At 51.3% G+C, this 12,539-nt stretch overlaps 2 protein-coding genes across 5 annotated transcripts in view; both read left to right on the plus strand.

Annotated features, from left to right (window-relative positions):
* Rab11fip5 (RAB11 family interacting protein 5) overlaps window positions 1-6,064 on the plus strand; it is a gene marked incomplete at its 5' end in the record, with an annotated part of 35,725 nt that extends 29,661 nt beyond the window's left edge. The window contains 3 exons of the mRNA XM_048804932.1: window positions 1-173; window positions 3,313-3,502; window positions 3,738-6,064. Of these exons, the coding sequence (XP_048660889.1) occupies window positions 1-173; window positions 3,313-3,502; window positions 3,738-3,941 (567 nt within the window). The remainder of the gene's footprint in view (window positions 174-3,312; window positions 3,503-3,737) is intronic.
* Window positions 6,065-7,187: 1,123 nt separating this feature from the next.
* The window catches only part of Sfxn5 (sideroflexin 5), a 113,592-nt gene continuing 108,240 nt past the window's right edge, over window positions 7,188-12,539 (plus strand). The window contains exon 1 of one of the 4 annotated variants that reach the window (XM_015479514.2): window positions 7,188-7,494. In XM_015479514.2, the coding sequence (XP_015335000.1) occupies window positions 7,393-7,494 (102 nt within the window). In that variant the 5' untranslated portion in view covers window positions 7,188-7,392. Of the gene's footprint in view, window positions 7,495-8,025; window positions 8,220-12,539 lie in introns of those variants that run through there. The other 3 variants (XM_048804112.1, XM_048804113.1, XM_048804111.1) reach the window with 3 other exon arrangements.

The raw sequence follows: 12,539 nt of genomic DNA on the forward strand, positions 1-12,539 counted from the left end.
ACCTCCCCACCCCCCGGGGAGTCAGCCTCACCCCCCCGCCCCTTTGAGCCCTCCCTCCCTGGAGGCTCCCCTGCCCCTGAAGGGGAAGACCACGCTGCAGCCACCCCAGCCTCCCTGCTTGTGCTTCTGCCCTTGGAGACACGACCAGCTGAGGAGCTACAGCCCCGTGCCAGGTGAGCATCCACCTCCCATCAGGAGGAATGGGAATGGGGCCCAGTATAGCAGTGGGTGAGGTGTTCACATCCCAGCCTCCTCCTTGCTTAAGGGCAGGAGAGGGTTTGCTCTACCCTAGGCAGGATGGTGGAGGCTGTGAAGTCTTGAGCTTTCTCTGGTACCAGCCCTGAAGCTGCCTCCATCATGGGGCCTTGGACAATCAGGGTGGCCCCATAAGCCGGGAGTTTGGGGGATAACACTGACAAGGAGGAGGGAGTAGGGAACAAAGTTGGGGAGAGCAGTATGTGCTGGCAGGAGGGGGGTGAGAGCCTTGCATGCAAGGCAGGGGGACTGCGGACAGGAGTGGAGCTTGTTAAACATGGAGGTCCACCCAGTTCTTCTGACAGGCGGTGGGGGAGCAGGCTGGCAGTGAAGCTGCGGACTGTTTTATGTCCAGGTGAGGTGAGGACTTGGGCCAGAGAACCAGAGGAGGGTCAAAGGTCAGAGAGGAAGTGGGAGAAACCCTCAGAGGAGAGAGAGGAAAGCTAAAATGCTTCTCACATGTGGTAAAAGAAGGCTTTCTGCCTCTGCAGCGCATTAGCCACTTGTCTGTCTTTGGTTTCCTGCCTTTCAGAGGTACCAGCCTCTAGGGCCAGTAGGACTACTGAGTGGACCAAGGAGGCCTGTGTGATTCTGGTCACTGGGCCTTGGTTTGGGGTTGCAGGTGTAGGGTGTCGGGGGCACAGGTCTAGAGGCTCAGGACTGGGATATGGTAAGTGTGGCTCAGCTGGCTGCAGAGTCCAGGGGACCAGGAGCATTCTAAGGAGTGGTGAGCAGAGGGGCTGCTGCTCCTGATGAGCACGTGGGCCCTGGGGAACGGTCAGGCCTTCATCCCTCATTAGCTCACACATTAGTCACTTGAGTTCCCTGAGCATCTGCTCTATGTCAGACCCAAGGAATTCCCAGTCCAGTGGGGAAGACAGGTCCCAGAATGAAAGGCCTTGGGGGCAACTGCTGGCACTGAGAAGTGGGTGGGAGGGAGTCTGGATGCCCCGTCGTTCTCCTCCAGCTGTGGGTAGTGCTGTGCCACCTGTGATAGGGGGAGCAGGCGAGGGAGCTGGTGGTTGCAGCTTCTTCGCTTCCTGATCACAGCATTGTCAGCTGGTCCCCAGCCTCCAGCACGACCTTTAATTACACATGCCATTTTTTGAAAGTTTTGTCTTTTCAGAGTTGGCTTCATGTCTGTGCTTTGCATGGTGAAGCAGAGCTAACCCCATTTCTCAGATAAGAGCTGCAGGGACCAAGGTCCTTCAGATGTGGGGCAGTTGGACTGGAGCCCAGGCTTCCTGCTGCCAACTCACTTAGGATATTTTTTGCTGTACTGGTCATCCATTCCTGCACCACCATAGATGGCCCCCTTAGAGGTGTTGTCATACTCATTTCTAGTGTGGATTCCTAGGTGGCAGTTAAGCGCCTGGTTTTTTCCCTACTCTGCCCTGCTGCTGGGCACATGGCCACTCTTCCAATACTGTGTGACTGAATCTGCAGCACTACCCCAAGTAACAGAGCTGCTTCTCTGGGTCTTTGGGCCATTTTGCTTCCAACTTCTGAATGGCCTAAAGCCTCTGTAGGGGGAGCATAAATTTGTAAGAGGTCCCCCAAGGACAGGTTGGCTGATTTGAGAGCCTGATGCTTATAGCTCATATAAGTGTTATAAGTGCAGGGGAGCCCAGAAGAGGCTCATCTTAGCCTGGGGAATCAGAAAGCCTTCTTGGAGGAGGTGGCTTTGCACTGCTTTGAAACAGGAGTAGGAATAGGCCAGTGGGAGGAAATGGCAATACTTCAGATACAGGACTAGCTTTTATGAGGTCCTTAACAGATAGCACTCTTTCTCTTTCTTGCTGGGGAATGGTGGGCCATGAGGAAAGGGCAGGCCCCAGGTTTTGTTAGATTGTGTTCTCACTTTGATGGGAGCCATTGAAGGGTGGAAAGGTGAAATCATTATCCTGCAGCAGAGTGGGAGGTGGTTGGAAGTAGGCAAGATTTGCTTGGCAGAGCTGTTAGCTGTGGCCGGAGGAAATGTGTAGCTAGCCCTGGCTTGAAGAGGAGAAGATGGCTTGAGAGAAGGTAGGAAGGTGGCAGGGCTTGATTGATGAAGGCTGAGGCTGAAGGGGACAAGTCAGAAGGACACCCAGGTTTTTGACTGGGCCCTGGGAGGCTCTCTGCTGGGGGAGCTCAGAGGAAAAGGCAGGTGGGAGGAGAGCATGTGGCACCAGAGGTGGATCATGAGGGAGCGATTGAGCCAGCCTGCAACTGTTTGCACTGGTCTAGAGCCTGAAAGTGAGGTCTGGGCTGGAGCTGGAGACTTGGGTGGGAGGCTGGGTCAGGGGGAACATGAAGGGGAGAGACACCAGGGGCAGACCAGCAGTTGAGCCTGAGATAAGGCCCTCAGGTGGAGGTATTGGGGCAAGAGGAGGGAGAGCAGCCCAAAGGAAGGAGTAGTACAGGTGTGGACTTGGACTCCAGAGGGAGATGCCAGGCCCACTGCCACAGCAGGTTCTCCTGTGCTGGGCTGAGGTCCTGTTCTCATGGGTTGAGGAGTCAACAAAAGGTAAGAAATTAGATACACAGTGTGGCATCCGTGCTCTGGAGCGGTTTGGGTTTGAGGAAAGTGGTGATGACTGAGGGTGAGCGAGCAAGTACAGGTTGAGGGGGACTCATAAGCCTGACTGGGTGCACAAGTGATTATGGCAAGGCCAAGAACTTCAGTTTGCCCAGGTCTTTCCTGGTTTTAGCTCTGAAATCTCATGTTCTGGGAATCCCCACAGTCCTGGGGAAGCTGGGAAGGTTGGCTACCTCCCTAGAGAAAGTATAGAAGAGGAGGAAGGGAGAATGGCTGGAGGCTGGTGTCCCTGGCAAATTCCCAGTACAATGCAGAAATTTGTAGAGTGGCCTCTGCCAAAGAACCAGGTCATTAGGTCAAAGGGGGAATGAAATGTGGAGAGGGCATGTGGTGGGACGCAGATTGAGGCATGCAGGGTGCTGCTGCCCAAGAGACCTCAGCTGTGCAGCAGACCTTGGGCTCTACAGAGAAGGTGGCCCCACCTTCCCAGTGCCACCCTTCTCCCCTCATAACCCATCTTCTGTCTGTCTTTGCAGTCCCCACCCCGTGAAGCCCCTCAGTGCTGTCCCTGCAGAGGGCATTTCTGATAGGAAGCAGTCCCGCTCCAGTCTGAGCACAGCTCTGAGCAGTGGGCTGGAGAAGCTCAAAACAGTCACATCTGGTGGTATTCAGCCTGTGGCTCCGGCACCCCAGCTTGGCCAGATGGTGGACACCAAGAGATTGAAGGTGAGACCCAGGGTGCCAGGGGCAATCTGACAGAACATGGTGCTGTGGAGGGGCCTGTAGCATTGGGAGGGTGGAAGAGTGAGCAGGCCAGGTCCCCATGCCACAGTCCTGAAGTTGGTTAGCCCGTCTCTGGCATCTGAAACAGTTAGCTCTGGGGCCTGTGATGGGGTACTGGGGTGTAGGTGGGCAGTAGGCCAGGGGCTGCTCTGCTTATTCTCATTCCATCTGGCTTCAGGACTCTGCTGTGCTGGACCAGTCGGCCAAGTACTACCATCTGACCCACGACGAACTCATCGGCCTGCTCCTGCAGCGGGAGCGGGAGCTGAGCCAGCGGGATGAGCATGTGCAGGAGCTGGAGAGCTACATTGACCGGCTGCTGGTGCGGATCATGGAGACCTCACCCACACTGCTGCAGATCCCCCCTGGGCCCCCCAAGTAGCCTCCCTTGTCCCCATCCCTAGAGGGTTGGTGAGGACCTGCTACCCAGACAGGGGCTGTGACCACCTGTCCGTCCACCCTCCCTCCTGCTGAGCACATTCTCATCTGGGACGGGGTGCAGTCTGTCTTCCTGGCCACTCCATGCTCCCTCTCCCTCCTGCCTCTACTGGGGCTGCTGGAAGTGAGCCCTTGGACTCCTGTTAGAGCCTCAGGTTCCTTTACTACCATGCGTCTCTGGGAGCGCTCAGTCTTTCCCACCTGCCTGTTTTCATAACCCTTAGCTTTGGGGGCTCCAAGAAATTGGAATAGGGAAATTAGCCCCAAAGATGGAACAGGGAGAGCTGCAGTTTGATGTGGTATCTGGGACCAGACTGCTGTAGCACAGACTTTATTATCCTCCAAGGATGTCAGCCATTCCTTCCCATGGCCAATCCCTCATCTTCTTCATTTCCTAGTATTGCTGGGACTGGGACAGGACCCAATTTGCCTGTTTGTAGGTTGTAGGCAGCCAGTGTGCCTATTCTTCTGCCCCGTGCCCATCCCCGAGAGCAGGGAGCCCATGTGGCCTGGTCTGTTCTGCTGCGTCCTGAGTCTGTTTCTGTTTGGAGCTGCTTGCATCAGGGGTGCAGTATTAGATGAAGGTGGTGCTGTGTGCTCTCCAGGCTGCTCCCTGCCCTTCTCTGGAACTTTCCACTGAGTGTCATGGGTGACTGTGGAGGTAGGGTTGGGTCAGGGGAGAGCTCCTTGCTTTTCAGGTTCTCACCCACCTCTGATGTGTGGACCTGTCCAGGTCTGAGCTTTGGGCTGCTTTTGTTTTGGGGATGAAGCCTCCACATCTGTTCTTATTGTCTGTCCAGATGCCAAAACTCTGTGCTGCTGCAGGGTTTGAACTTTTGGAAACAAATTAAAACGTGCCTTTTGCGGGTGGGGTCAAGAGCCTCTGGATGTAGACCTTTCCTTCCTGGTGGCATCCTCCTCCTGTTGAGCACTTGGGGGTGGCTCTGGGAAGGGGAAGAGGGGTTGGAGGTAGCCTTGCTCTGTGCTCTTCCCTTCCCAGAGTTAATCTCAGCTAAGAGCCTGGCCAAGTGCTGCTGCCTCCTCAGCCTTCCTGCCATCTTGCCCATTTCCCTCCTAGGCAGATCCTAGGATAAAAACTTCTGATGGGAGCAGGCCTGAGGCTGCTCTGCTCACTCTCATTCTGTCAGGCCTCAACCAAGCAGCAGTTGGCTGCTCTGGAAGTGGGAGGGCACACTATGCCTTAGGAGACACCTGTACATAGAGAAAAAAGCCTTTGTTGCCCTCCCACCTATCCACTAAGCTTCTGTCCTGGCCTGTCCCTTCATCCCCAGCACCTTGCCTGGCTTGGCTGCAGTGCACTTTGAAATGAAGTATCTGTCCTTTGGCTCAGCCCCTGGTTTGCTTATGGAAAGCATAGTAGGCTATCCCCATGACATCTGCAGGGACCCTTTGGTGGCTTGGGCATCCTGCATTAGCAAAGGGTGGGAGGTGAGAAGATGCCAAAGGAGGGTACTTTTGGCCCATTGAAGAGGCAAGAGCCCTTCTGGGGCTCCCTTCTTCATGAGAGCCTGTGGGCTCACTCAGAAGGCCTCATAGGAGATGGGCTCTGTGGGTGATGTCAGTCTTCTGCCAGGATGCACAGGAGCCCCATACATGGGGGAAAGCCCCTGCAGAGTTGACATCTTTAATGTCCACTCAGCATAGCTGAGAAAAGTATCCATAGGTGTCCAGATTTTCAGTTATGTTTTTTGGAGTGATTGGGGGTAGAGGTGTCTCTCGAGTAAGGAGATCACTCCCCCACTAGGTATTCCTCTGGGCTCTAGGTGATCCCAGCTCCAGTCCTGATCTTTCACCATCCTTGATGTTGGGCCTCTCATGTGCTCAGGGCAGGGGTGTCTTTAGAAGAAGGTTTGAATTGAAACCCAGGATTCTTGTTTGATGTTTCTGTTCTGGCCACAAGATGGAGAAGAGCTGCCGTGGGGTGGTCAGGAAGCAGGTACCATTCTGCTTAGCTGTTTGTCTTCCTAGTTGTAACTCCTCTGTTTATAAAGAGCTTGTTCTTCATGTTTCAAGCACTTTATGAAGAATAAAATTTCACATACTGCAGGTGGTCTGTCTTGTTCCTGTTTTGGAATGAGTGTGGGAAGGAGACTGCCTGTGGAAGAAGGCAGCCTTGAATTGAAGTGGGTGGGGTTCACCGATGATATCACAGGGCAGTAGTACAGTGTTGCCCAATGGCTGGGACTCAATCTTTCACCAACTCACAGGATCTCTATTAATTAGACATCTATTATGGCCGTGTTTATTGGTACAGTGAGGAAATACAGATGGCAAGACTTGAATTCTGTTCTCAAGCTACTTTGTCAAGTCTAGTAGGGGGAGATAAATTACAAATCCAAAACACAATTGTTCCTTATAGTTAGCTAGATTCTCTTTTCAGCTAAAGGAAAATTCTGTTTCTTATTGCTCAGCCATTAGTGCTACAACCTATGCAGGGTTCAGAAAGATTTGGGCGGACATGAGCCAACCCTGCACTTTACCCTGAGACTAAGAAGACCCAAAGTGAGGTTTCCCAGAGTCAAGTCCAAAATAATTTCACTGTCTTCGGTGAAACAGGCAGCCCCTTATACCCCCAGTCTGGTTCACTGACCAGATTCAACAAGGAGTCTTAAGCTGCTCTATGTAGAAGTGTTTACTATCCTTGCTGGGGTTGCTCCTTATCTAAAGTCCTTGGAGCTGGTACTTGCAAGGCTACTTAACCCTATTTTCAGCGGGCTCCCCCCACCTCCCTCCCACACCCCGACAGTTCTCTTCCTCCCAAGAAGTAAGGCCCAGGAGGGATCTTTCTTGGTTGGTCAAAGAAGGTGGAACGCATTAAGGATTGGGTGGCAAAAGCCCAGCTTACTCTGGGAACCGAGTGTTAGTATGACTGGAGAGCACAGGGTGGGAGGTAGGGTGGTGATACAAGCAACTGTAGGAAAATTCAGCATTGCAAGTCCTTGCAGAAAGCCCTCCCAGTTAACCCCCACTTCACCTGGAGTCCTTGCCCATCTAGTCCTGGGTCAGACCCATTGGTGGAGGGCCCTTGTTCTGGGCTGCTGCTTCAGGCACGACTTCTGTGACATCAACCCAAACTTCTGTGGGCTGGTTACTAGCGAGGGGCCGCCCGGTGTTCCCCTACCGGAACCTCAGGGCCATGCTTACATACCTTTCCCGTACTACCGACCCCTGCAACACCGAGACGGAGGCTGCGTGGATGCAACTCTCCGCAGTCTGAGGTTGTCAAGATTCTGAGAAGAGAAAAACTACACTTCCCACAACCCCTTGCGCGCCCTGCTTGCTGCGGTTGCTCATGGCCAATCGGGAGAGGCAGCTGTGGCGGGGGCCGAGGAGGGACATTTTAAAAGGGCCGGGGATTGCGGGCGTCAGTGGCCATGGCGGATACAGCGACTACAGCATCAGCGGCGGCAGCTAGTGCCGCTAATGCTTCGACCGATGCACCGCCTTTCCAACTGGGTAAACCCCGCTTCCAGCAGGTGAGGACCGGAGCTGTGATCTGCATGTCGGCGGGTGGCATAGGAAGGGCTGGCAAACTCCCCTCCAAAGTCCCCTTTAGCCCAAGGGTCTCCGACCCGCGGCCACCGGAGCCTGCAGTTAGTGCCGCGGGGACCTCGGCCACAACCACCCTTTTCCCATTGGTCAATGGGCCGGGCGAGGACTCCCAGTTTGACTTCCTATTGGCGGTTGTTTCTGTCACTCCTCTCCTGCCCGCGCCCTCCAGTCCTTCTCGCCCGAGGCGCTCTTTGATTGGCTACTGACGACCGAGGCCCGGACTCCCGGGCGCCCGGGTCCGGTCTGCTTTTGCAGGGTCGCTCCAGCTTGTGCAGCCGCCCACTCCCGGTGCAAAGTTCGGGCCCGGCCCTGGGTGAGAAGTTGGCGTGGCCAGGATGCCTTCTAACTTTTCCCCCGACTAGGACTGACTTTCCTTCCGAGCTGCAGGCTGAGCCGCCGTGCAGCTCCCGCACCTCGCGATCATACTTCCATTCCTCTACCCGCAAGTGGGGTCCGCGCTGCACCGCAGGGTGGGACCACGTGCCGAGTTCTGCGGCTCCCCGGCCTCTCCCATCCCCCAGCCGGGAATTCCCTGACGCAGCGAGTCGGCTGGCCGGTGCCCGGCAGAGATGGAGCTGGGACAAACCTGGAGAGCCAGGGGTGCGGAGGAAACGCTGTGTCATCCCCTGGGGCCGCAGTCCCTAGGAGGGTGCGTGGACCCGGGAACCAGCCCCAGCCTTTCCCTCGCTGAGTCCTCCTGTACCCCGGCCCAGGCACCACGGGGCGTTTGGCTCTGTCCAGATCCACTCGGACTCTTCTGGGCACGATGATTGTGTTTCTTTTCTTTCTGGACCCCCGCCTGGGCGCCGCTAACTTGGTACTCGGGTACCATGACAGGGATGGAACCTGCAGTCTCGACGTGTTGTCTGGGCCCGGGAGACCGGAGCCTAGGAGGGGCAATTCCCACTCCGCAGACCCTGGGGCCCTGTTGTCTCCAGCGCTGAAGAAGCGCACTTTATTAGGAAAAGGGCGAAGAGACTCAGCTAAAGCGAACCGGGGATTGCGATGGGTGGGGTGGGTGGTAGAGGAGCCAGAAAGAACTTTGCAGGAAGAAAGGCTATGGTACAAAGGTCGGTGCAGTGGCTTGCTTGCTTGCTTTTCTTTCTTTCTTTCTTTTTTTTCTTTTTTTGGCTGCAGTTGTGGGAGGGGGACTGGATCCAGCCTTGAGGTTTAATGATAATTAAGGAACTGCTCTCCTTATCCTTTTGAAAAAATGTCCCCGGGGGTTTTAAATGGGACTAGATTGTTTTTAAAAATAGATCATCTCAGCATGTAGGTATCTGAGAAGATACTGTCATCTTTCTGCTAGTGTAAGATGCCACCTATGGCGAAACTGGGGGTGGGGTTCTCCTGCCTCACCTGGGGTGACCCTTCATTCCTTTCTACATCTCCCATTCTGCTCATCCTTCAGTCAGGCTTAGGCCAATCTCAGGCTGTGGTGTTTTTCCCCCCTGGTCTGATAAAGTCAGGTAGCTGATTCCTTCCTGGAAGCCTCTTTGGCCACCCACAAAGACTTTTCCACCACCACAACCTTTCCCTGAAGTCTTTTCTGTTGTTCTCTACACCGTGGTCATTTGGTCTCAAACCTCATGTAGGTCTTTTGAGAAAATATTACCCTGTGGTGTTATGTAGGTAGTTAGGCTTTTAATTAGGTGTTGAGTAAAAACTTCTCCCCTTGTTCCTGTTATCTGTGTGTGGCCCTTGGAATATCCAGTCACCCAATAGATATTTATGGGGTACCTCTTAGTGGCTTAATGACTAGGCCCTTTGCTGTGGAGCCATAGATGCACGTTGGAGGCTATTGGTTCCTACTGCTGTTGCTGGTCCCTCTTTTGGGCAGTAAAGTGTGTGTTGCATTTGCTCTTGAAGCTGTCCAGCATAGTGGCCTGCATAAAGAACAGTGCCTGAGCACATGTGATTCATCCATGTTAAGGATCTTCTCTTTCCTCCAAACCTGCTCCTCCCACACTCTTCCCTGGCTCTCTGTAAGCAGCTCAGCTTGCCACCCAAGTGCTAGTCATAAACCTGGGATTTGCCTGTGTACTTCCCTCTCACTCTATAAGTACTATGAGAGGCCATGATCTCACCTCTGCAACAACTTTCAGATTTGCTCATCTCCATGGCTAGACTCCAAACCCAGCCCCCCTCATCTATTTCCTGGACCATTGTGGAAGCCTTCAGACAGGTTTCTCTGCTTCCACTCTGGCCCTCTTCCCATCCCTCTCTTCTGTGTGGCAGAGTCCCAGCAATGCAGGTCTGATCAAATGATACCCCCTCCCCCACACATGTACATTTAAACACCCTGAAGTGGCTTCCCTTGCTCCTAAGATAAAGATCTCATCTCTGAAGGGGCCCAAAGTTCTGCACAGTCTATCTATCCCTGTTGTCTTCTGTCTTGAGTCCTACCACCCACCCACCTTTGTAACAACCTTCCCACTACACTTACTGCTTTTTAGCTTTTAAATCTATTATGGCCTTTCTACTTCCCCCTCTCCAGGCCATCTGCTGGAATATCACCTCCCCACATCCTCAAATCTCACACCACTCCTCATTCTTAATGAATTAGTGAAGCATCACTTCCTTGGGGAAGCCTCCAAGATGAGTTGACTGTGCCCTGCTACTGCAAAGCAACTGTCTAGTGGATACATTGACTTGGGGATGACTAGTTCATTACTGTCTGTCTCCTCTTTTGACCTTAGATTCCATGGAATCAGGGACTGTGTCTGCCTTGACTCCCTATTGACTCAGCTATGTCTGGCACTTCAAAGATGCTCAGTAAAGACTTGTGAATAAATGAATGTGCCGCAAATACTTGAGTGGGTTTTGTGGACCTGAATTTGACATACTAGGTTGTGTCTGGAGCAGTGGTCATTGTCCCTTAGGAATCTTGTTAAATTGCAATCAAATGAGAGAATGTTTGATAGTTCAGAGACCCCAGAGTTGGTGGTCTCTAAGGGGGTGAATCTAGACAAAATTGTCTGCCTTGGATGTCCTGGGTTCATGAGCTCCTTTAGGGTCTAGTCATCTTTATCTGCCCTCAATATTTAGCATACAGTTGGTGTCCAATGTATACTCCTATTGCCTTGTGCTATTCTGACAGAAGCCTGCTTTGAGTAGCTCATAATCTAGCGTCCATTTCCAGAGCCAATGCTGGGAACACCTCTCTGTTCTTCAGCTAGTTTCACTACTTTCTGTAGAAATTGGAACCAAAGTATTGCTTTCTGGAGTCACCTCAGAACTTCTCTTCTCCCCTGCCCCTAAGAGTCTCCTTGTGCTGGAGTGCAGGGGAGGAAGAACACCATGCAGGATCAGGGGGTGGAAAAAGGGTGATAAATGGACTTTGGAATGTGGCTGTTTTTCTCTTCATAAGATGGTGATAGTTAAGATTGTCCCAACCTGTATGCATGTTGAGTTATGAAATTTACACAACCCAGTGGGGTGAGTACAATGATCTCCAGTTTACAGGCAGGAAACTTGTAACATATAAACAGATTAGATGACCTTATAGGCAGACTGGCTCCAGAGTTCATATTTGTTTATTGCCAACTCTTTTATTTTGGAGGTTTTCAAATGTACAAAACTGGAGAGACAGTCATTGAACCTCTACATATAACTCAGCTTCAACAATTACCCGTTTTTTTCTTTTCTTTCTTTCTTTTTTTTTTTTTTTTTTGGTGCTAGGAGTTGAATCTAGGCCTTATGTTTTCCAGGCAAGCACTCTACCACTGAGCCATGTCCACAGCCCCATAATTACCAATTTAAGGCCTGCTTTGTTTCATCTATACACCCCACTCCCAGCCACTAAATTATTTTGAAGCAAATCCTAAACATCATGGCATTTCATTGGCCTACTAGTGGATACCTCTAAAACTAAGGACTCTTGGCTTGTGTTCATTCATTCATTTATCATACTAGTGATTGAACCCTGTGTACTCTACCACTGAGCCATATCCCCAGCCTTTTTAATCTTTTATTTTGAGACAGGGCCTTGCTAAGTTGCCAAGGCTGACCTTGAACTTGGGACCTTCCTGTTTCAGCCTCCAGAGTAGCTGGGATTACAATCATGTACCGCAAGTGTTCTACCACTGAGCCACAACCCCAGCTCCCCTAGCTACTTTTGATTAATTAATTAAATAAAATTAATTTTAATTTTGGATAATTTTAGATTTATAGAAGTTAGAAAGATGTACCTCACATTACCATGGTACATTTATCAAAACTAAAAAGCCAACATTGATATATTACTATTAACTATACTCCAGATTGAATTGGATTTCACTATGTTTTTACGTCAATGTCCCTTTTCTGTTCTAGGAGCCCATTATATTTAGTCATCATGTCTTAGTCTTCTCTGATCTGTAAGTTTCTCAGACTTCCCTTGTTTGGATGACCTTGATGATTTTAGCAAGTGCTGGTAGGATATTTTATAGACTGTCCCTCATTCTGGGTGAAGAATATTGCAGAGATAAAGTGCTCTCTATATCACATCATATCAGAGGGCTTCTCAATTAGTTTTAATATAACCATAATACCCTTCACATACCTGAAACAATTAAATCTTAATGACTTCACATTTCTTTAATTGTCACCAAATGTGTGTGTGTGTGTGTGTGTGTGTGTGTGTGTGTGTTGGTACCAGTGATTGAACCCAGGGATGCTTAACATGAGCCACATCCTTAGCCTTTTTTTATATTTTATTTAGAGACAGGGTCTTGCTGAGTTGCTGAAGGCCTTGCAAAATTGCTGAGGCTGGCCTTTGAATTTGCAATCCTTCCTGAGCTGCTGGGATTACAGGTGTGCACCACCACGCCCGCCCGGCCCTAAATGGTTTTTTTTTTTTTTTAATTATTGTTGTTTGAATGAGACTTCTCTCAACCCTACACATTACATTTGGTTCATGTTTATTTTGTCTCTTGATATTCATTTCTCTCTCCCTCTTTATTTTTTGAAGAAACTGGGTTGTTTGTCC

This window comes from Marmota marmota, unplaced genomic scaffold (genome assembly GCF_001458135.2).
Source record: "Marmota marmota marmota unplaced genomic scaffold, marMar, whole genome shotgun sequence".
Classification (NCBI taxonomy): Eukaryota; Metazoa; Chordata; class Mammalia; order Rodentia; family Sciuridae; genus Marmota; species Marmota marmota.